The 21,210-nt window shown below is 45.1% G+C and overlaps 1 protein-coding gene across 1 annotated transcript in view; it reads left to right on the forward strand.

Moving 5' to 3' along the window:
- Nucleotides 1-21,210, forward strand: part of LOC108385061 (transmembrane protein 132B) — a 310,363-nt gene that overhangs the window by 269,927 nt on the left and 19,226 nt on the right. The window contains exon 5 of the mRNA XM_037014453.2: nucleotides 9,005-9,148. Coding sequence (XP_036870348.2) covers nucleotides 9,005-9,148 — 144 coding nt within the window. The remainder of the gene's footprint in view (nucleotides 1-9,004; nucleotides 9,149-21,210) is intronic.

Here is a 21,210-nt window from a genome sequence, read left to right on the forward strand (position 1 = left end):
ATGTTAATAATAACGTATATTAAGGAAAAGATGGTGAATAATTTATCAAGCAGGTTGGAAGAATGGCTTCTAGTGCAGCCTCACGCATTTCCTCCCAGCAGGCCCAGTGTGGAAAAACTAGAGGCTAGGATGTGATTGTCACAGATCTCTGCCTTTGGCTGCCTTCTCCCAGCCTTTCCTACCATAGAAATGCTAAAAGGCTCTCAGGGAGACTGTAGTTTTTTGCCGGGTTTGCCTGCAAGAACACACAGCCTTGTTTTCTTTACAGACTTGATGAAAATTTCTTCATCAGAAAGCTCTTCCTAGTGTTAGTTCTCGAGGAGATGATCATTACTAAGGATCAAGAGCCAGAGACCACTGGGGTTTTGCTTTTCCAAGGGTGTGACTTCACATTGTCTGTGTAGACAATGTGAGTTCTGGTACTTTCCATATATATTGGTATTTATTAATGTGTTCAGATATCCTTAAAGACTCCAGGCTTGTGCTAGACTCTGAAAAGTACACATAAGCATATCTGAGAGGCAGCCATGTGAACTACGGTACCATACGCCGACGGGAGGCGTATAAAGCACTTTCGGGGAAGCAGTTAATTGGGGCTGGAAATGTCATCTGGGAAGGCTTCCATGGGGGAGAACAGTTCAGTAGAGCTGTGAAGATTGAGGGGAGATTTGCCACGGAACAAATGAGGTGGGGATAATGGAACTAGTAACTGACCTTTATTACTCTATTTATTTTTATTTATTGCACCCCTACTGTGGAACAGGTTGCGTGCCAAGTGCTCTAAATGCATTCCCTTTAATTAGTACTCATGACTACGTTATGAGGCATAAGTACAGTTACTGACCACCTTTTACAGACAAGGAAACTGAGTCAGAGTGAGTTCTTATGCCCACGGGCTCTGGCTCCCCAGCGTGGCCCTGAACCCTGGCAGCACATGGTTGACTGGCTCTTTAGGCAGGAGGAGCATAGCGAGCATGGGGGAGGAGTTTGCAGTCCCTGGTGAGCTAAGGACCGTGAATGAGTTTTCTCTAGCTGTGGACAGTAGGTGATGCTCACCAGCTGCTGCACTGGGGAAAATGACCCGTCCTATCTGAATGGCAGTGTGTTCCCAAGAGGAGATGGGTCATTGACCTTGTCCTGGTGCGAGCTCTGTTTGTGGCAGATCAGTTTGCCCCTTTGCAGGCTGCCTTTAAGCTTTGTTAGGGGCGGTCTAGAGCAGGCTGCACTTGGCTAGGTTAGCCTTCCTTTAGGCCTGCCCTGCCCAGCGTGTGGGCATCTGGAGGCCTCTCCAGTCGGCTGGGGACATGGACCCTTTCCAGGCTGTGTGAGTTCCGGGTTGGTCCGCTTGCTGCTCTGCAGGTTCTGTCTCTGCCCCTGCGTGCCCAGGTGAGTACCGAGCCAGAGACCCCAGGGCCCTCTGCGGTGCTCAGGCCTGCCTTCCCCACGCACACAGCCTCTGACTCTGACGACCTGCCTGCCAAATCCCAGGAGACTTGCTCTGCCTGAGCACTGATGTGTCCTCCGCCCAGCCACACTGCAGCATTTCATTTGAATCTACTCTTCCTGTGGTCATCAAGAGGCTTACCTGTCTTCCCTTGTTTCTACCTGTTTTCTAGTGTCTGAAAACAGGTGTTTCGTGTATTCTGTCTGATTCTCCAGTTACAGCAGGTGGAGCAATTCTGGGTCATAAGTGGAAGCAGAAGTCCAAGAATTAATTTTTAATGGATGAGGCAGATCAAAGGCAAATAGATTAACTGGGTAATTTCCAAACTGTGGTAATTCCTACACAATAAAATAGGGTCACATGTAGAAATAGGTCAAGTGACACTGGTCAGAAAAGACACTCCTTCTGAGGATTACAAGCTAGAATATGTCAAGTGCTTAGCCTTCTATTTGGCAGAATGTTTATGATTTTATGGGTTGATACCATATTATTCTTAGTAAGCCGAATGGTGCAAGGGTTCCAGGCACAGACTCTGTAGTGAGACGTTCTGGGTTTTAGTGTCAGGTACTTAGTGATGTCATCTCAGGTGGGTTTCTGTGCCTCTGTTTTCTCATCTGTAAAATGGGGATGGTAAGAGCTCTTCCTCATAGACATATTACATGAATTAAATGAACAAAACCGCATAAGGTATAGTGTCCATGTATTCTCTAGAGCTTTCTAATTTTTGTTGGGTTTCACTTACTTGTATGCCTAGCAATGCCTTGAGCATTTGCTGAACAAATGTTTTTAGCTACACTGGATTCCACCAGGAGTCTAAGTGGACATGACTGTGTGAAGATCCCCTGGCAGGTGCACCTCATTTTCAGGGGTGCTTCACCCAGTGTCCGCATGTGAGAATAATCCTGTGTGCAGGGCTGAGCTGAATCAGTGATGGCTGGCCAGTCCTGGGGGCAGGAGGAAGGGCCGGGCCATTAGGTCACACAGTGGACACGTGGAGGAAATGCACCGGGGTCTGTCTGCGGCAGACAGCCTGTGGCTGGCGAGGTCTGCAGGCTCTTCCTCTCTGCTCACTGCCTCTGCCTCTGGGTTTCTTCCTGCCAGTCTTGTCTGAGTTCATGCCCCTGACCTGCTGGCTCCCTTTCTCTGTGTCCCTCCCTTCATCCCTGTCCCTTCACTCCTTTTGAGTTTGTTGTGCCCAAGCTGTCTCTAGTGTCCTGTCTGTTTCCCTTTGGAACCGCACATTCTCAATGTGTCTGTCTGTCTGTGCCTTTCTCTCTTGCGGACCCTAAGTCAGCACTCCCACCCTTCCACTCCTTGTCCCCATCCCTTGCCTCTCTGTCCGCCCACCCATAGATTCGGCCTGTCAGAAGGAAGGGCATCTGCCGGGACCGCGGCTGGCCTCCCCTGGCTCGCCACAGTCACCAGGCACTGGGCAGCTCACAGAAACTATATGCGAGACTCACCCCTACGGAGATACCGTTACTGCTGTGCACTTGGGTGTCAGCCTGCTCGGCCTTCCCTCAGGAACACTTTTCCCAGGAGAGTCATCCACTCTGATTCAGATTTTAACTCAGCAGAAGTCATTTGCCTGCTGGCCTGGCAGCAACTGGAAGTTGTGTTAAATTTTCATTTAGCTCAAGCGGGTGAGAAGGTCTCTCCCCTCTGGCAACAAAGAAACACTATTAGCAGGTTGCAGTTGTGACTAAGGAAGTGCTGACGGTTCAGGAGAGGAGTGGATTAGAGGACACAGATGGTGATGTTTCTGGGTGGGGCTGGCGTGTGTGAATGAGCAGGCCCTCTGCATGCATGGAGGCAGAGGGGACCCCAAAGCCCAGCAGCCAGCCAGAGTTTCATCTTGTGTACCTTCTGCACATCCCCCTATCTCCTGCCCCCATCTTGTTTGGTCTCTGCCTAGCTTTTTAAAAACTTGTGTGTTTTCCTTCTCTTCTCTCTCTTTTGTCTGTTTTCTCTGTCCTGCTTCAGTGGGGAATCCTCTCCTTTGCCAGTCTCTCTAGCTTTCTGTCTGACTCTCTCCCTTCACGGCTGGAAGATTCTGCTGCCTTCAACCTCTGAGATCTTGCACACCCCAGGGGGTGGAGGCAGTGGAGAGCAGAGGCACAGTCCTGGCCCATGGAGTGTACAGCCCATGGCTCTACCTAGCTCAGTGCCTGCTTCATTGCAGAGGCCCCACATGCATAGAGGTGCAGGGGCTCCCCTGTTTATCTCCTGTTGTGTCTGCCTTGGAGATAAGCCCACTGGACAACTGTCTCCCTGCACGATGACGCTCGGTCATGTTCACCTGCCATCTCACTGCTCTTAGCTAAGGGCTGAGTTAAGGGCTGGCCTCAGGCTCTGGGCAAAAGCTGATGGATGCTCCTGCTAAACAGCTTTTGTCTCTGCCTCAGAGCCACCTGGGAGACGTCTGGACAGGACTTTCACAGAGACACGTTTTATTGACCCTGAGGGCTATCCTATTTGAAATAACTTTCTTCACATTCAGGGACTCATAAAGGGCTGAATTTTGAAATCAATTTCTGCTTTGTGGATAGTAAGTTATAAGAATCCCAGAAATAGCCATCACGTGGAGGGAACTGGACTGATTTCTGAGTTATATAATACACAACAGTGGGAATGAAAATCATTATTTCAGCTGGAGTCAGACAGCATCCTTGCTTATTTTTGAGTGAAGTTTACATCTGTCTTGCAGCTTTAGAAATCAGAAGAGGAGGTGTCTGAGAGCAAAGCAGGGTTGGCGCTAGATTCCTGTTCAGAGGCTGACAGGCCTGTGCCAGGGAGCAGAGGATATGGGCTGCTGGGTCTCAACACTGTGATCCAGAACGTCACAGGCTAGCAGAGAGGCTGGCATAGAACCTACCAGAAGCCACACCTGGTCATGGCTTGGGCTTGGGGCCTACTTCGCTGTTTCTACTAAAATTTAAGCTTCACATTTGTAAACTATCTTTACACAAGTTCTAAAAGCAAAGCCTCTAAACCCTATCTTTTATCCTTAAAGCTTTTGAGTTAGGCACAGAAATGGATTCTTAGTTCTGTTGTACAGGTGATGGGCTGAGAGGCAGTCAGGATGGTGGGCTTTGGTGGGAACATGCTTTTGTTGACATCCTGGCTTGGTTGCTCGGCATGAGTGTGATTATGGCCAAATTAAAGAACCTTTTCAGCTTTGGCTCCCTCTTTTGTAAAATGAGGATGGAAATAGTAACTCTTCAGTAAGGCTGTTTCAAGATTAAATTAGATACTAATAAGATCAGTAAATACTTAGCAAGTACTTATGATGTACCAGGCACATCTTTGGTGCTCTTTTTATTATTAGATGTTAATACATATTATGTTGTATTTGTTGTAATATGCATTGTTATTAACATATAATGCATGCAAATCACTTGTGCTGGCCCTTATCTAGATGTTTGGGAAAAGATTTGTCATAAATGATGTTCATTAGGTACTTACTGTATCCTGTACCTTTATGCATTTAGTTATTGATTTGTTCTTTTGGTTTTCATATTATTATAAAATTACCTATGAGTCTGAATAGATGCATTTCCCAAAAATACCTTCTCCAAAATTCCCCAAAGTAAACATTTTCTCTCTCTCCACGAACACGCATTATTATTGTTATTATCAAGTGTTTGAGAGTTACACATATGAATACCCTTTATCTGTAAATACTTCTGTGTGAATTTCACCAACACTCTTACTTAAGTAGAGTGAAAATTATCAAAATCAGGAAGTTAATATCCATACAAGGAATTATCTTATCCCTAGACCTTATTCAAATTTAAGAGATTGTATCACTAACATTCATTATAGCAAAAGAAATACTTGTTTTTCTGTTTAATCTGGAAGTTTCTCAGTCTTTGTCTTTTAGACTGTGATGTATTCGAAATGCACAGGCCAGTTAGTTTGTAGAATGCCCCCTAATTTGGGTTTGTCCAATGTTTCCTCATTATTAGATTCACTTTTTGGGGAGAGGTACTTCAGAAGTGATATTATGTCCTTTTTTAAGGATATATGGTGTCTATCTCAATACTAGTAATGTTATCTTTGGTCATGTGGATAATGTGATGTATGCTGGGTTTGGTACCACAAAGTAACTATTTTTCTCCAAAATTAGCAAGTCTCTTGCAGAGATACAGTGACACTATACAACTATCCTTTTTCTTACCATACTTCAATCACTAGTAGCAGCCATAATAATTCTTGCCTGAAACAATTATAGTAATAAGTGGTTGCCAGATGGTGGTATTCTAATGTCATCATTTGTTTTTACATTTATTAGTTGGAATTCTATCCAAAGGATGAAGTTTCTTTTTCCCGTTTGTTTATGTTATGGACTCAGAAGCTTATTATATATATTATTATTATACACATATATATACATATATGATATATTATATAGTATACATTATATAATATATACTATATAATATATAGTTTATATTACATTATATATATACAAATTGTATATATATATATATATATACATATATATATATAAAATTACAGTTAGCCATTATAATTGTTTATAGTGCTGTAAAATTGTCCCCCATTGGCCAGTGGGAGCTCCTTAAGGCTGTCTCCTCTGTCCTTTTGATGTATCTTTGAGCACTTTGTTACCTTCTTGTTCCACAGTCTATTTTAGGTTCATTATCTTGTACTTTCTGTGCCTTGACCCTAGAATCAGCTGTTTCTTCAAGGAGCTCTGTTTCCTTTACTTGGAAAATGGTACTTAGAACTGAAATCTGGGTCTAGTGTGCTGATTGCCAAAGCATCATTGTCTAGGTATATACACACATACACACCCCTACACTTACACATACACACACACACACACACACACCTGCCGTTCAGTGAGTTGATGGCACTACCTCCAGTTCTGATTCATGACCATGGAGCTCACTCTCTTTCTCCTTTCCATTTTAAACTCATTTCTCCAGCAGTGAAAAATCTGATTCTTGTTATCCAACATATATTATTTGCAACTCTAAAATCAGATTATCTCCCCTTCCCTGGATTTGTTTTTGTTATTTGTTGTAGTAATAGTTATTGTTTGGTGACTGTTGTGAACTAATTCTGTAAAGTCTCTATTTGTTGTGTATGGACACTGAAGTTTCTGGTTAGCTGGTGGTCAGTCAATGATTGGAGAGAGATAATCTTAGACACCTGGAATCAATAAGTGTCCCAGTCTTAAAGTCAATAAGTCTTAAAGGTCCTTTTGTATGTGTTGGGACATGCTTTCAATACTCAGCCAGGTATTTGAGGGCTCTGCCTTAGTTTTCACTTCCTGCTTTCATAGAACCTCAAGGTCAGCCAGAGGTGAGAGCTTAGAGCCTTTCCACATCTTGCTTGAGTATAAACATGGTCCTTTGCACGCACATAGCCCTAAATATGAGAATGGTTTTACAGATTTCCCAGCTTATGTATTTGTTTTTCAAAACCCTTCTGGACATCTCATTCCTCATCTTTTCTTGTTAAGCTTTTTGATTAGACTATTGTTTACCCCAGGCAGCTACAAAATTAAACAATTGCTTATAATTGATTTTAACAAATCCTTCTAAGGAACAAGATTTTCACACTGGGAGAGCTCAGAGTCAGATCAAATGCTGACAGCCTTGCAAGTGGGATCTTCTAGGAAACTACAAGTCAGATAATGGTAATATTCTGAAAGTGAGGTATTGAAAGATCTCCAGCTCTGATCTGCTCTCACCAGTGGCTTTTGGACTGCAGGTTTTTCCTGTGAACCTGGGCTGTTCTTTTTCGAAGCTGCTACAGAGACTAGTGGATAAGAGTAAGTCAAGTTAAAGTGCCATAAAGTTCTCTATTTTTAAAATGAAGATTCAGCCATTTTTCTTAAATACTCTCTTGGTGTTACAAGCCTTTGTTTTCTTTCCTGAGTTCTGAAAAAGTTTTGGCATCCAGGAAAGAGAGGAGCCAGCTGCGAGGTCAGCACTGGGGCCAGGGCCTGGGGAAGCCTGGACACAGGGCTCTGGGAAGGTAGGGAGGTGCGGGGAGTGGACATTTTTTTTTTCCAGTTTCCTCATTGCTTTTAAGAGGAGAATTTTCAGATATCCTTACACTGCCATTTTCACTGATGCCACTCTAGCATGCAGCATTAATAGAAACTCATCTTCATAAAGGAATATAAATGTGTTTTCCAGACATAAATCCTAGAGCTGGCACAATAGATGCGGAATAAAAGACTTGTGTTTTGATAGATGGTGAATTTTTGGCAGACTCTGGCACCAGGGAATGATTTCAATATAATATTGAACATGATAAACTGCTTTCTCATTGTGCCAGAGGCAGGTAGGAATCGTCTTTGGGATTTTGGAGAGGCTGTCGATGGACACTGGAAAACATGGTTGCAAAAATCCTAGCCACAACATGAAAAAGCTGATGGAGGAAATGTGGTTGGTTGCAAAGGTATTTGAAATAAAAGCACAATCCTGGATTAGTTGTGGTTTGTTGTTATGAAAAGTGAAGTCCCTCCCATGAAACGCAGACTGGGAATATCATTGTAGGGTCTTTTTTGGAGGCTGTGAGCATCTATAGGCTTGAGGTTGATATTTATTTTAGTCATTTCTCCTTTCCTAGAGCCTAGCATGTTGCCTAATCTCATGTATTTTCAGTTACAAGTGACAAAAAATCAAATTAAAACTGGCTTAAGTAAAAGAGTTAATTTTATTAACCTAAATTTCCAAAGATAATAGAGCTATTGCTGGATTGAGAAATCCAGAACTCTTTCCCAGGAATCTGTGTTCTCCTACTCTTAGATTTCTTTTGTTTGGGTTTTGCTTGAGTCAGTCTTTGGGGACATGGGACTGGAATACCTTGATGTCCACATTTGGTTCATGTGCTCCTCTGTGAAGCCTGATTTGGTAGCCTGGGGTCAGCACCACCTAAGCCCCATTCATTAAGAGCAGAGTGGGATGATACCCAAAGGAAAAATGAAATGTTGTCATTAAAAAAAGGAAGGATGGATGGATGTTCACCATCCATGGATCCTCATCAGGCAAAATTAATACCTGCTCATTACACAAAAAACACTTATATTGGTTTTTATTGAAGTTGGACTTTATCTTTCCAATGGTGGGGTATGTTTCAAGAGTTTAACCTGGGAGAGAAATCACCTGAATTATACTGAAATGGGAAAGAGTCCCTCGATGGGTGGGCAGAGGTGGACACAGGAGGTCAGCTAGGGTCCGGTGGTCCAGCAGGGTTGGGGGGCGCCCTCCATGAAGCAGTGGGGGTGGGATGGCAGGGATTCAACAGGCCAGGGTTGAGCTATGAAGACAGAGCTGAGGCACCATCCGGGAAAGAGAGGAGCCAGCTGTGAGGTCAGCACTGGGGCCAGGGCCTGGAGAGGCCCTGGACACCGGGCTCTGGGAAGAAGGTAGGGAGGCACTGGGAGTGGGTGCCCTGCGCAGCGCTGGCTGCCTTGGTCCTCGTTTGAACCTGAAGCAAGGCCATCCCGGAAGTGGAGGCCGCTCACCAGGTGGATGCTCCGGGGAGCCGTCCGCTGACTAGCCCTCTGCTCTCCCGCAGGACACGGAGGTGCTGAACACGGCCGTGCTCACCGGGAAGGCTGTGTCCCTGCCCGTCAAGGTCGTGGCCATCCAGGAGGACGGCGCAGTGGTCGATGTGTCGCGGTCCGTGGAGTGCCGGTCTGCGGACGAAGACGTGATCAAGGTACACGGCCTCGTGCCTCCCCGGGTGCCACACTCCGGCCTCGGTCCCAGGGTGTCCCCCAAGCAGCCTCCCGGGCCCCGAGGGACTGGAGAGGGATGACCACAGGGGAGGCTGCGGGCCGCTTCCCTCCCTGGTCTCAATCCTGGGTGGAATGTTTTCTTTCCTTCCCTTTCTGCATACGACAATATTCCCCTAATTGTAGCGACTTACATGCCATCTTCTCATTTTTGGCCAACTTCAGTGACAAATATTATTTACTCAATATATTTTCATTAAATGCTTCACTTTTTCAAACTTAAATACGAGTTTAGCTTAATTTTAAGATAGTACAATCTATGAGCTTGATGTACCAATTTTTTTAATTAAATGCATTAAAATAAATGACAAATAAAACAAGTTCACCCATATGCTGTCTAACTTAATTCGAGACCCAATGGGCTGCAGCTCACAGTTGGGGTAATCTGGCCATGGAACATTTTTCCTGGGTTCTTCATCCTAATTAGCTGTATTTGTGAATCCAAACTCATTCAGGAACCAGCCCGTGGTTTACTTAGCATTCTTTGCAGGGGTCTGTTTGAACCACCCAGTGTAGAGCGTCTGCCTGTTTCTTTCTTGGCACACTGGTTGGCTGTTGCCTCTTGCAGCAGAGACCTCATGGAGGTAGGGCTTAAGTCTGCAGAACTATCCTTCCTCCTTTAAGTTGTTACAACAGCCCCCAGGCTCTATCTACTCATTCATTTTAGAAATATATGATAATGCTGAGACAGGGTCCTTCTTCACATTCCGCCGGCTCCAGTTTGGAGGTTAAGGGAAATGTGGTCTTGGTCTGAAGAACTCTGCAGCAGACAGAAAAGCCTGTGGGGTTTCCCCTGGGGTGGGAAAGATCTGGGAGGGGTTGATTTCTTATTGTGACCTCCAGGAGGCTGTGCCTGAAGCCAGAGATGGTTTCGATAAAGAAGAATTGATGTGTCTGTGAGGCCTAATTAAAAAAATAATAATAATCCTTAGAAAACCCAAATGTAAGGAAGCCTGATTCTTGGGCTTGGAATGCTAATTCTCCCTGGAGACAGAAGACGGAGTAGCTTCAAAGCACATACAGCCTTGCCCTGGGGCTCCTAGTAGGCCTTGTACTCTGTGGGCAGGTTTGATTAAACAAATCTGCAACCTTCTATATTCAGAATTTAGAAAGATCTGAGCCAGGACATAAAGCTTATCTGCACAGAATGAAAAATAATGATGATACATTGCCCTGGTTGCCTTTGACAATGTGCATTACTTACCATCCCCGTGTCATTCCAGGAGGGAGACACCAGGGGTGCCATGCAGAGATGGCATCTGTGTCAATGGCCTACATCTGTGGTTCTCTGAGCCTTGTTCCACCTGAGAGCCAGGTGTGGAGCCCCACAGGCTGGGCCCCCATTCTCCCGCCCTGCAGAGCTCCATCCTCCAGGGGCAAGTCCAAGCCCCTGGATCCCATTACTGCCTTACACTCGGTTGTCTTCCCTTCGCAGAAATGTACTAAAAATATCCTCTGCCCAGCTTAGTAGATAAATTGCTTTGGAAGACAAGAGGTTTTTGCTCAACTGTCACTTTCGTGGCCTCATGAAGATGGAGCTTTCTTCTAGCAAATCACAGTCTGATCTCAAAAAAACAAACCACAGTGTGCAGAGCACCAAGCTCAAGGCTGCGTTAAGACTTTACTAGAGGAATCCAGGCTCTCTTGCAAATCCTGGGGCCTGGGTCAGTTGAGGGGGCTCAGTTACCTATCTGTGATTCATTTGTAACAGCATTAGTATCAATATTTGTACTCAATTTTGCTGCAACTCTGAGACTATCAGTGTCTACAGAGCTGTGGCTGCCCTGGGCATTGTCCCAAGGACATCCCCAAACAGGTGGCACACTCATCAGTACTCCAGGGAGAGATCCCCTTCATTTGTGGAAGTGTTACTCAGTCCTCGCCTCCTGGTGCAGAAAACACTCACTATGTGATCCCCAGGGTGGATCTTGAGAGATTCACCAGAAACCTCATGCCTTGGAAATTCTGTGCATTGGCACCACAGTTTAGGTAAGGGATAATGTATGCATTTAGGAAGACGTAAATTGTGGTGACACACAAATTGGCTTCTTTGACCTGGGATTGTATGACTTTTGCGGACAGAATCCAAGGACATAAAGGATTTGAAAGGCTGAAACCTTGGCCTGATCTGGAAGGACTGGGAGGGACAAATGTCAGGTTCTAAAAGTTGACGAACTACTTCTGTGTTTAAAGAAAGCCATACAAGTAGAGGATGCATCTTAACAGTAGTGTATGTGTGTATTTAATTTGTTGTCATCCTGCCCAAATTGGCAAATTCACAGAGAAATCTGATTCCCAGCCTCTTTTGAAAATCATAGGGTGAAGTGGCCCTGGGCTCATATTGCTTGCTGTGACCCTCACTTGGAGCTGGGGAAGGCTGTACCTTCCAGATCGCCACACTCCCCACCACTCCCTCTTGTCTGCCACAAGGAGGCTGATGGGCATCTGACCTTTCTCCTACACTTGTGCTGCTGGTGTTCTGATAGTAAATTTCAGATGAAAGAGATACTTCTTATACCCTGGCCTCTATTAAAAAGTAAGAAAATGATAGTTCTCACTCTGTTGATCTGATGGAGATTTCTGTGTTCCCCTAGGCTGTAAGAAGAATGCTAGAAATGGGATTGTGTTCTGTCAGAAAGTGTCTGGGGGGCTGAGGGCCCTTGAAATAAAAATCACAGGAGCGATGATGGAAGGGAGTGTGTGTGTTTAGCCTGGTGATGAGAAGAAAAGGCCCTGGGGCAGGTGAAGAGGAGACATGCCCACTCCTTTTAGGTCCTTCAAGGGCCATCCTCTGGAATATGGAGTAGATTCATGCTGTTTAGATTTCAGGAGTGAGGTTAAAAAGGAGCCACTCAGCAGCTCTACCTGAAGAGTGTAGAGGTGGCGAGTTCCTGTTGGAGCTTTCAGACAGATGGTGTCCGCTCAAATCCTGACTCCACCTTCTGCGCTGTCTGAACTTAGACAGATAACATCTGAGCCCAGTGTCCTTATTTGTAAAATGAAGATGACAGTGATACAGTAGAACCTCTGTAGAGATTTGTTCTCAAGTCAGGCATAAGGCAGAACTGACAACAATCAAAACAACCCTTGAAGATTCTATAGAGAATTACCTGGGTTCCAAAAGTTCAAACAACAGTTGACATTTAAAAACACCTCCTTGCATTTGAGGTGTGCCCAAGTTTCCGGGGTAAGGTTTAGTTTTAAAGGGAATGTTGTGGGGAGTCTAGGTAAGTTAGATTTGGGGGGAATTGAAGATAAGATATATTTTCCCTTATGTCTTCTGATGGAAGTGTAGTCAGATTGCAATCCAAAGTCATTCTAAACACGTGTAACAGAATTATTGTTTGTTAAATCTGTCTATGATGAAATCTCAACAGGGAGGTTAGGGGATGATCAGAGGAGTGTCTAGCTAAAGGAAGTCACATGGTGCTTGACCCATAATGGGTCAATAACTTTTATATCTCTGTATTATATCTATGTATATATTTGCATGTCAGTACCCTTATTTTAGCCTCTACTTTATTGTAAGGTCTATAGCATCTGTTAACTATTCTGTCCCCAGTCCTAAGTGTGTCTGGAACACAGTGGGGGCTCAACAAATATTAACAAATGAAAAATGAAGGAATGCTGGAGCTTCCCAGAGATGGGCCAAGCCAGCTGCTAACAGAATATCTCCAGGGACTTTCCTGTTACTAGAAATCTTTGAAGAGCTGTAGGTGGTCCTCTGTGGTCAAAGGGACTGGGCACTGGGTGGATACCTAGGTTTGACCCTATGATCCAAGCCCTGTTCTGTTCTTATGGGGAGGTTTGTATTCCACAAATACTTATTGATCATTCATGTGTGGAGGGCAAGATATAAAGAGCTTTGTGAGCTGCAGAGGTGGGATGCATGTGAACTCTTAGGAGCTGATAGGTTAGCTAATGAGTATTAACAGCTGACGTTTGTTGAAAATGTATTAAGTGACAGGTACTATTTAAATAAGCACATTAGAAATGTTGGTCCGTTTCTTCTTCACAGCAAGCCTTTAAGGTAGGTAATTCTGCTATTCTAAGCATACATGCAGGAAATGGTTTGTAGACAGGAAGGTAATTCCTGAGCAGCAGATGCAGGGCCAGGGTTTCCCCCTGGGCAGGCTAGCTCCAGAGCCCCTGGTTACACTTCTGTGCATCTTGAACTACATTCAGGGTTATTGGGCGTGGAGGCACCTACAAGAAGAGATCACTCCTGTGGCTTTCCCATCAGGGAGTCAGTGATAATGGGCTTTTTCTGCATTTGCAAAAGACTTGTTTTCATCCTTATCACCTGGAAGGCACATGTATTAGTTCCCTCTTGCTGCTGTAACAAATGACCATGAATGTAGCAGCTCAATACAGTATTATTGCGTAGTCCTGGAGGTGAGGAGTCTCAGATGGGTTGGCAGGGCTGCGTTCCTTCTGGAGGCCCTCCTGGACAATATGTTTCTTTGTCTTTTCCAGCCTCTGGAAAGGTCTCTCCCCCACCCTTAAAGTCAGCATCTTAACGTCTCAGATCTCTTTTTGGCCTTTGACTCCATCATCATGTCTGTCTCTCTAGTAAGGACCTCTGTGATTTCATCAGGCCTGCCTGGAGAACCCAGGAGAATCCTTTCATCTCGAGATCCTTATCTCAGTTAACATCTGCAAAGTCCCTCTGCCATGTAGTTTCCCAGCGCTGCTATAATAAGTTACTGCAAACTCAGTGGTTAGTATTAAGTAAGTTACTAAAGCAGCACAACTTTATTGTCTCACAGATCCAGAGGCCAGAGTCTGAAGTCAAGGAGTGGGCAGGGTTGTACTCCCTCTGAAGCTCCAGGGGAGGGTCCTTCCTGTCTCTTCCAATGTCTAGTAGCTCCAGGTGTCCCTTGGCTTGTGGCCACAGCCCTGCAACCTCTGCCACCATCTCCATGTTGTCCTGTTCAGTGTCTCTTTATGGCAGCCTTCTCTTATACACACACTTATCAGTGGATTTAAGGGCCACCCTTCTGCAGAATGATCTTATCTCAAGATCCTTAGCTACATCTGCAGAGACTCCATTCCCAAATAAGTTGTGGGGGGTACAAGTACATGGGGCTAGAGCTTGGACATACCATTTTGGGGACACAAATCAACCCACTCAACCTCATAAAGTAACGTATTGTCATGTTCAGGAGATTAGGACATGGACATCTTGGGGGATGTCTTTGTGCTGCCTACCACAATATGTTTCTTTTTTTGCCAAGTTTCTTTTCTCCAGGTCTTCTGAAGAAGGAAGAAAAATGCAATTTCCATGTTGTAATTATGATTTATTCTTTGAATGTCTTGTCTTTCTGACCAAGCAATGGCCAGGTGTTTTTATGTGCTGATAATTGTGTTGTTTGTCAATGCATCGTGGTGTCAGAGCCATGGTAGCCAGTCGCATGACTTCAGCAGGGGAGGAACTCATTCACGTTTGGGAAGAAATAAGTGTTAACTCATGCTGATCTTGACGGTGTCCTCCAACTTCTGGCTTCAATAATTAAGTTTCCAGTCTTCCGATATCAGCTGGACTTGCACTAATGAGATGCTAAAAACCTCATAAATGGGTATTAACATTTTAAAGCCTTCTCTGCCCCAGGGAAGGATGTTGTTTCCAAACTTGGTCTGAGAGGGTTAAAGGAAGGCAGTGGATATGCTATAAAAATATAAAGTTTTGTGTTGCTTGCTGAGCAATGTGTAGAAAACTGGTCACTAAACAGAGCCCCAGTGTCCCCACTGGAGGACAGAAGCGGCTTCAGGAGAGCAGCTGCATTTCCTGGGTTATTGTGCAGCACCTTCTCAAGGCTGTGTGACCTGGTTTTTCTCACGTGGGATTTACAGCGAGCACATGGTGGAAGGTGGGAGTGTCCTGAACATGGTTCTTAGAGAGGCACCTTTGTGTTGATGTCCTGAGCGGGAGGCATCACCATTTAGGCTGAGGGGCTTGGACAGATGTAGTAGGTAGTGGGATCTGACAGGCCTGCAGTGAAATCCTGTGTTGGTGAATTGTTTTTTTCTCTCTTATGGTTGCAAGTAATAGAAACCCAATCCAGCTGTCTTGAGCAAAAAAGGGGAGATGTATTGACTCATGTAACTAAAAGCTGAGATGACATCAGGCAAAGATGGTTCCAGAAGCATGCTTGTCCTTGGTTTCTCTCCTCCTCTGATTTCCTGCCATCCTCTGTGTAGCCTTTTTCCTGTGCTCATGCTGTTCCTCTGCCCAGCAACCTTTCTACCTTCCTTGCATCCAGACAAATCCCAGTTGTCCTCTGGACTTGTTTCAACCCCTGCCCTGCCCAGCCAGCTCCTTCCTGCCACCCCCAGGCGCCCTCACCTCTGGGTCTCCAGCCCCCGTGTGGATGCACCTCGTGGGGTCTCGGCACACTGCGTGCCTTGGGCATGTGGACATGTCTGCCCTGGAGGTGGGGTCCCCGTCTCCTGTTCTGGTCCTGGGACCCATCACAATGAACAGCAGCAATAGCATGTTAGTACAAGGGGCACCGGGCAGACTTGGCGCTGTTTCCCTCACAGCCGTGCCCCCCGCAGCCCCCATGAGGCAGGTGCCGAGCTCTCACCATCCTACAGCTCAGCCAACTGAGGCACAGAGCCGTGCAGGTGGCTGTGCTCAGGGGCTTTGGGTAAAGAGCCTTCTGCATGTCCAAACTCTTGGTACCAGATGGGGGACAGTTTCTTCTTATATCCTCTCTTGTTTAAAGACGTGTTTCTTGAAATCAGATTTTTAGATAAGATTTCTGACTTTTATAAAGTGTTGGCAAGTCACTCAATGACAGGAGCTCAGCCAGCACATTCTGCCTGGAGCTGTGAGCCTAGCCTGCACCAGTGTGTTGAGCTCGGTGGGAACAGGTAAGTGACGTGGAAGATGCAGCCCCCATCACCGAGGGGGGAGGGTGTGGATGATGTGAGGCCCCGCAGGTGGTGGTGAAGGCAAGAAAGTGGGTTCAGAACAGTCTGTGCACTGACTTACCTTGAAGGGTCCGCGTCCATTCTGGGCTACAGCGGGCTTCTAAGGACGCTCTCTGACTGATCCTAATTTTATTTAGAAGGAGATATAGAGAAATCAGAAGGAAGCTATTTCTTTCTCATTTAGCAATGCTGGGCAAAAATTCTTACAGAAAACACTGCTATTCTATTTCTGGGCATGAATTCCTTCTCTCCCATTGCCAGGAGCCAGGCAGCTAAAAATAAGTTGTCAGGCAGCTTGGATGTTACTGCCTCATTTTGTCCTTCTTTATCCTAACAGTTTGGACTTTTATTGTCCATTCTAATTGGAGATATGATAGGTACTTCATGTTGGCCAGAGGATGGATATTGCTGTATTCCCAACACTTTGCTCCCATCGCAATCACTCTGATTCCAATATTAATTAGACCTCTTGTTCATTTTTGTCTTTGGCATCTCTAATTAAGAACTAACATTCTGGAATTGTTTCTGCATGATGCGGAGGAATCTTAGAATGAGCCAGTAAACCTGCAACCCCCAGCTTTGCCCACGTGTTTTCTCTTTCCCCTCCTGACAGCCTCCGTCTGCCCCTCCCCATCCAGGTCCTGCCCAGGTCCAAGGTCAGGGAGTGCTAGGTCTAGCCTTGGGTCTGTGAGTGCATCTCAGATATCGGGCAGCACCACCCGTGGCCCCAGGGTCTGGTGTCTCCTGAGTATATTTATTTCATGCTCAGGAGGAGGGAAGGGGATGCTGTGGAGCTTGGCTCATAATCAGAACTCCTGACTTGCAGCTTTGTGAGCAGAATGTGTCAGCTTCACATTCAAATGCATTGGGTTTCCCAAAGAAACTCAAATCATTTAACCAAGTGTTAGAAGTTAGCTGGATCACTTAACAACATAGGTATACATGGATTTAAGTGCAAAGGTGGTGTAGCAAGGATGGTATGATACTCTTAACATTTTCTTTTTAACAACTTTAGAGAGGTATAGTTGACATACAACACATAACAATGGACTACACCTATTTGAAGTACACAAATTGGCAGTACCTAAGTGTACATCACCAAAATCAAGGTAGTGACTGTATCCTTAACCCCAAACCTTTCTTCATCCCCCTTTGTAGTCCTTCCTTCCTGGCTGTCTCCACACATCTCCAGGGAAACATCTCTCTGACACTAAAGATTAATTTTTATTTTCTAGAATATTATATAAATGGGATCATGTTGTGTTATGTTCTTTTGTGTGGCTCCTCCCACCCAGTGTAATTAATTTGAGATTCACCTATGTCATCATGTGTGTCAGTACTTCACTCCTTCTTATTGCTGAATAGTATTCCATTGTATGAACGTACCACAGTTTACCCATCTATTGATGGATATTTGGGCTGTTGCTAATTTTTGGCTAATACAACTATTGCTACTGTGAATATTCACACAAGTTTTTGTCTGGACATAAGCTTTCATTTCTTAAGGAGTAGAAAAGTTGAATCATAGGTAAGTGTGTGTTTAACTTTTTAAGATACTACGAAACTGTTTTCTAAAATGGTTGCACCATTTTACATTCCTATCAGGTTGCAGAGTTCTAGCACCTCCACATACTTGGCTACACTTGGTATGGGTGTGTGTGATAACATGTTGGCTTATTGGTTTGTTGGTCTGTCTTCACCCTTAAAAGGCCAGCTTGGTGATGGGGTGGGACCTTGTCATTCTTGCTCACAGTGTTTCTCTGTCTGCCTGCACCATGCCTGGCACTGAGCAGGTACTCTGCGAATGGACACTGAATGCAATCTGGTGCTGTGGGGGGCTTGTTGGTGCCAGAAGATGGTGCCTCTGCTCATGGCAGGGGGATGTCTCTGACTGGTAGACATGGGCTCTAATTCTGTACCAGCTGTTATTCCCTGGGAGATCTGGGAAATTTGCTTTCTCAAAATGAGCCTCAGAGACTGATTTTGGGTGTGTGATAATAACTAGCATTTATTAAACACTTATTATGTGTTGAGCACCTAAGTTTTCCACTGTATCAATTCAGGCCTGACTATTATGATCCACACCTCACAGACAAGTAAATGGGTGCACAGGGTGGTTAATCATTGTTTCCTAAATGAGCTGGTAAGCGTCAGGGCTGGAATTTGCCTCCAAGCAGCTTGGCCCCAAGCCTGGGCTCTCAGCCACTGTTGGACAGAGAGAGCACCACAATTTCACAGTGAAGTGGTGTGGTTAGATTGCTTATTTCAAGGACAGGCTTTTCCCCCTCCTTCTCTGAGATTATCTGTAAATGGACTTATCTTCAGCATCTCCTGTTAAGGTTATTAACTTCCAATGATGAAAATGTGTCCTCTTTTTCTTTAACAATTCAAATGTCTAGAGAGAAATACACTCATGTTAGTAATTAGTGGACACCACAAAGAAGAGCTGGGACTTGTTTTCCAGCTAAGAGTCACTTGTGCCAATAAAGGCATGACAGGCATAGATGAGAGCGTCTGAGGCCCCCCACACATGTTCCCTTGAATATGCAGGGAATTTGGCACGAGCAGTTGATTAGCACTTTATTGATGTGTGTTACTAGGCCAATGTGGACTTTCAGAAGGTAACACTGCCTTTTGCAGCTGCTGGGAATATCGATTCCATCTCAACTTGAAACAGGGGAACGTATTGCTCAGGGTGGGCTGGCGGATGCCGCGGTCGCCTACCAAACACACAGCTGTTAGTGCTTCCATTTTCAGGAGGGATGGGCTCCCACTAGGAAAAGATCATTTATATTCATATACTCAGTTTATTCATTCTTCACTGATTACATCTTCTAAACTGCTGTTGGATTAATTTGCCTTGGAAACATTTAAGGTTTGACTGGAGATGCTAAAAGGAAATTTGATTTCAAAGCACTTCTGTCGACTCCTGTACCTCTACTATGGCATGGCGTCGGCTTCCCTAAAGAGCCCCTCTCTCCTAAATGTGCCATATTTTTTATCATTTCTAAAGCCAGTTTAACAGGATCTTTTAAAAAAGTAAAGGTCTCTGCCCCAGTGATTGCCCTAATACAGTGTGTTCTCTTCATGCTTTGGACTGCTGAGCACTTTCCATTATCAAAGACTGCAGCCCTGTCACCCCCCCAGGGTGTACATCCCCAATGAGTTCCTGACATCCTTTGTGTTAACACTCAACAATATTTGGATTGCACTCTGACTTCTTCTCTTATGAGCACTGTTGTACAGAAAGTGGTAGATGGCTGTGCGCTGAGACCATCTGTGTGTCTGCAGGCCACTATGGAGGGCCACTAGCTCCACGTACCTTTCCTCACAGCCTCCTTGAGTGACAAAACAATACGGAGCATCTTGCAGGATTTTCCAGCTCTCATCCTAGTGTAGGCCATGGCTCTGCTTGGCACAGAAGGGACTTTGGGCAAGCATATTTGGCAAAGGAATTTTGGTTTCATAAATATATAAATAGAATAGAATAAATAATATATGCTAGGACACCACTCCCCGGCAATGTGCTCATGCAGATATCACTAATGCCTCTCAGCACTCCTTCCTGCGGGAGCCCAGATCCCTGCCCCAGGTGGAGCTCTGAGCAGCCACTATGCATTGGTTGGCCATCGCAGGTGAGACCGACCTACTTTTTCTGGTAGAGTCTGTGTGGAACTAGCAAAAGTTTTAATAAGGACTGAAGAGCATGATGCTAATGAGGCCATGACGTGGACCTCTAAGTCTGATCTATTGTAAGGAGAAGAAAACACAAAATTGAAGCACTTCTGTGCTGTCACACTCACATCACGTCATATCTTTCAGGGTGTCTTTAGGTCAGAGGTCATTTACAACAGGCCTTGGGGCAATAACAGCCCCCAAGACATGCTCTGTTTCCCAGGAAAGTACCTCACATTTATATACTTAGATACCAACATGAAGAAAGTTAGTCCATTACACCAAAACCCTGGGTTTCCTGTTTTTCTCTTGCAACATCTCCCTCTGAACGAGTCCCAGCATTCTGCCTGGCATTGCCGGCCCAGGTGAGGAGTGGCTGTCCCTTTGAGCAGGGTTTTGGGTGGCTCCCTTGAGTTTGCCACAGTCCCCAACCTCCTGTCATTCACAGCAGACCCACCTTCCTCATTTATGTCACCTTCCTGGTCTGGAAGGGAACTGGCTGTTGGGTCCTCTTCCACCAGTACTTCCTAGAGATCCATCCCAGGCCAGTTGTGCTGGAAAAAAAACAAAAAATACAGGTTAATTATACAGGTAAACCGAATTTGATTATAAATATATTAGTTAAGTTAGCTATATTAGGTGAGAAATATTAGAACAATACATAAGATGGGATTATTTTAATTTATTGCTAACATGGGTAGAGGCTCTCACAAAACAAGACTCCTTTAATGTAAGAAGCAGCACCATGGGGGTTATTTTAGGCTGCTCAGATCAGAATTTTTGTATGCCGAAGTCCAGTTAGCCCATGCCAGGCTGGCAAGGACTCAATGCCTATCGAGGGGTGTATTCTGGAAGCTCTGTGCTGCAGAGGCATTGAGCGTGCATGCAGCCTTCCTCTACGACTGACTCAGCCTGGCTGGGCTCCGATTTGTTGGTCTCTCCCAGGAAATCTTCACAGAGGGTGCGTGTGGGTTTGGGCATCCAGCCCTTCCCTGGCATCTGTGAGCAAATCTTGCCTCTCTCAGGTCTTCTCTGCTTAGGCCTGCAATGTCCCTTTTTCCCTATGTCCCAATTTTGGAGCAGTTGTGGGTGGGGCCATCATTAGTATTTACTTTTTCCCTCTGCCTGGAGTATCAGAGATAAAAACTCTCAGCTGCTGGTTTTTATACCCTGAGTTCGCAATTCACAGAATTCATTTATAGAAAGATTTCTTCTTTAATAGGTAATTTCCTAAGTACTTTCATAATAAGTTTGGGAAACATGAACCCTGCCAATCTCTCACTCCCCTGATAATGTGCTTATCCTGCCCAAATGCTTTTCCTTGATGCAACTAATTTATGTGCAAACCCTTGGACACGTGACCTTTGGCTCCAGC

Source organism: Manis javanica, chromosome 15 (genome assembly GCF_040802235.1).
Source record: "Manis javanica isolate MJ-LG chromosome 15, MJ_LKY, whole genome shotgun sequence".
NCBI lineage: Eukaryota > Metazoa > Chordata > Mammalia > Pholidota > Manidae > Manis > Manis javanica.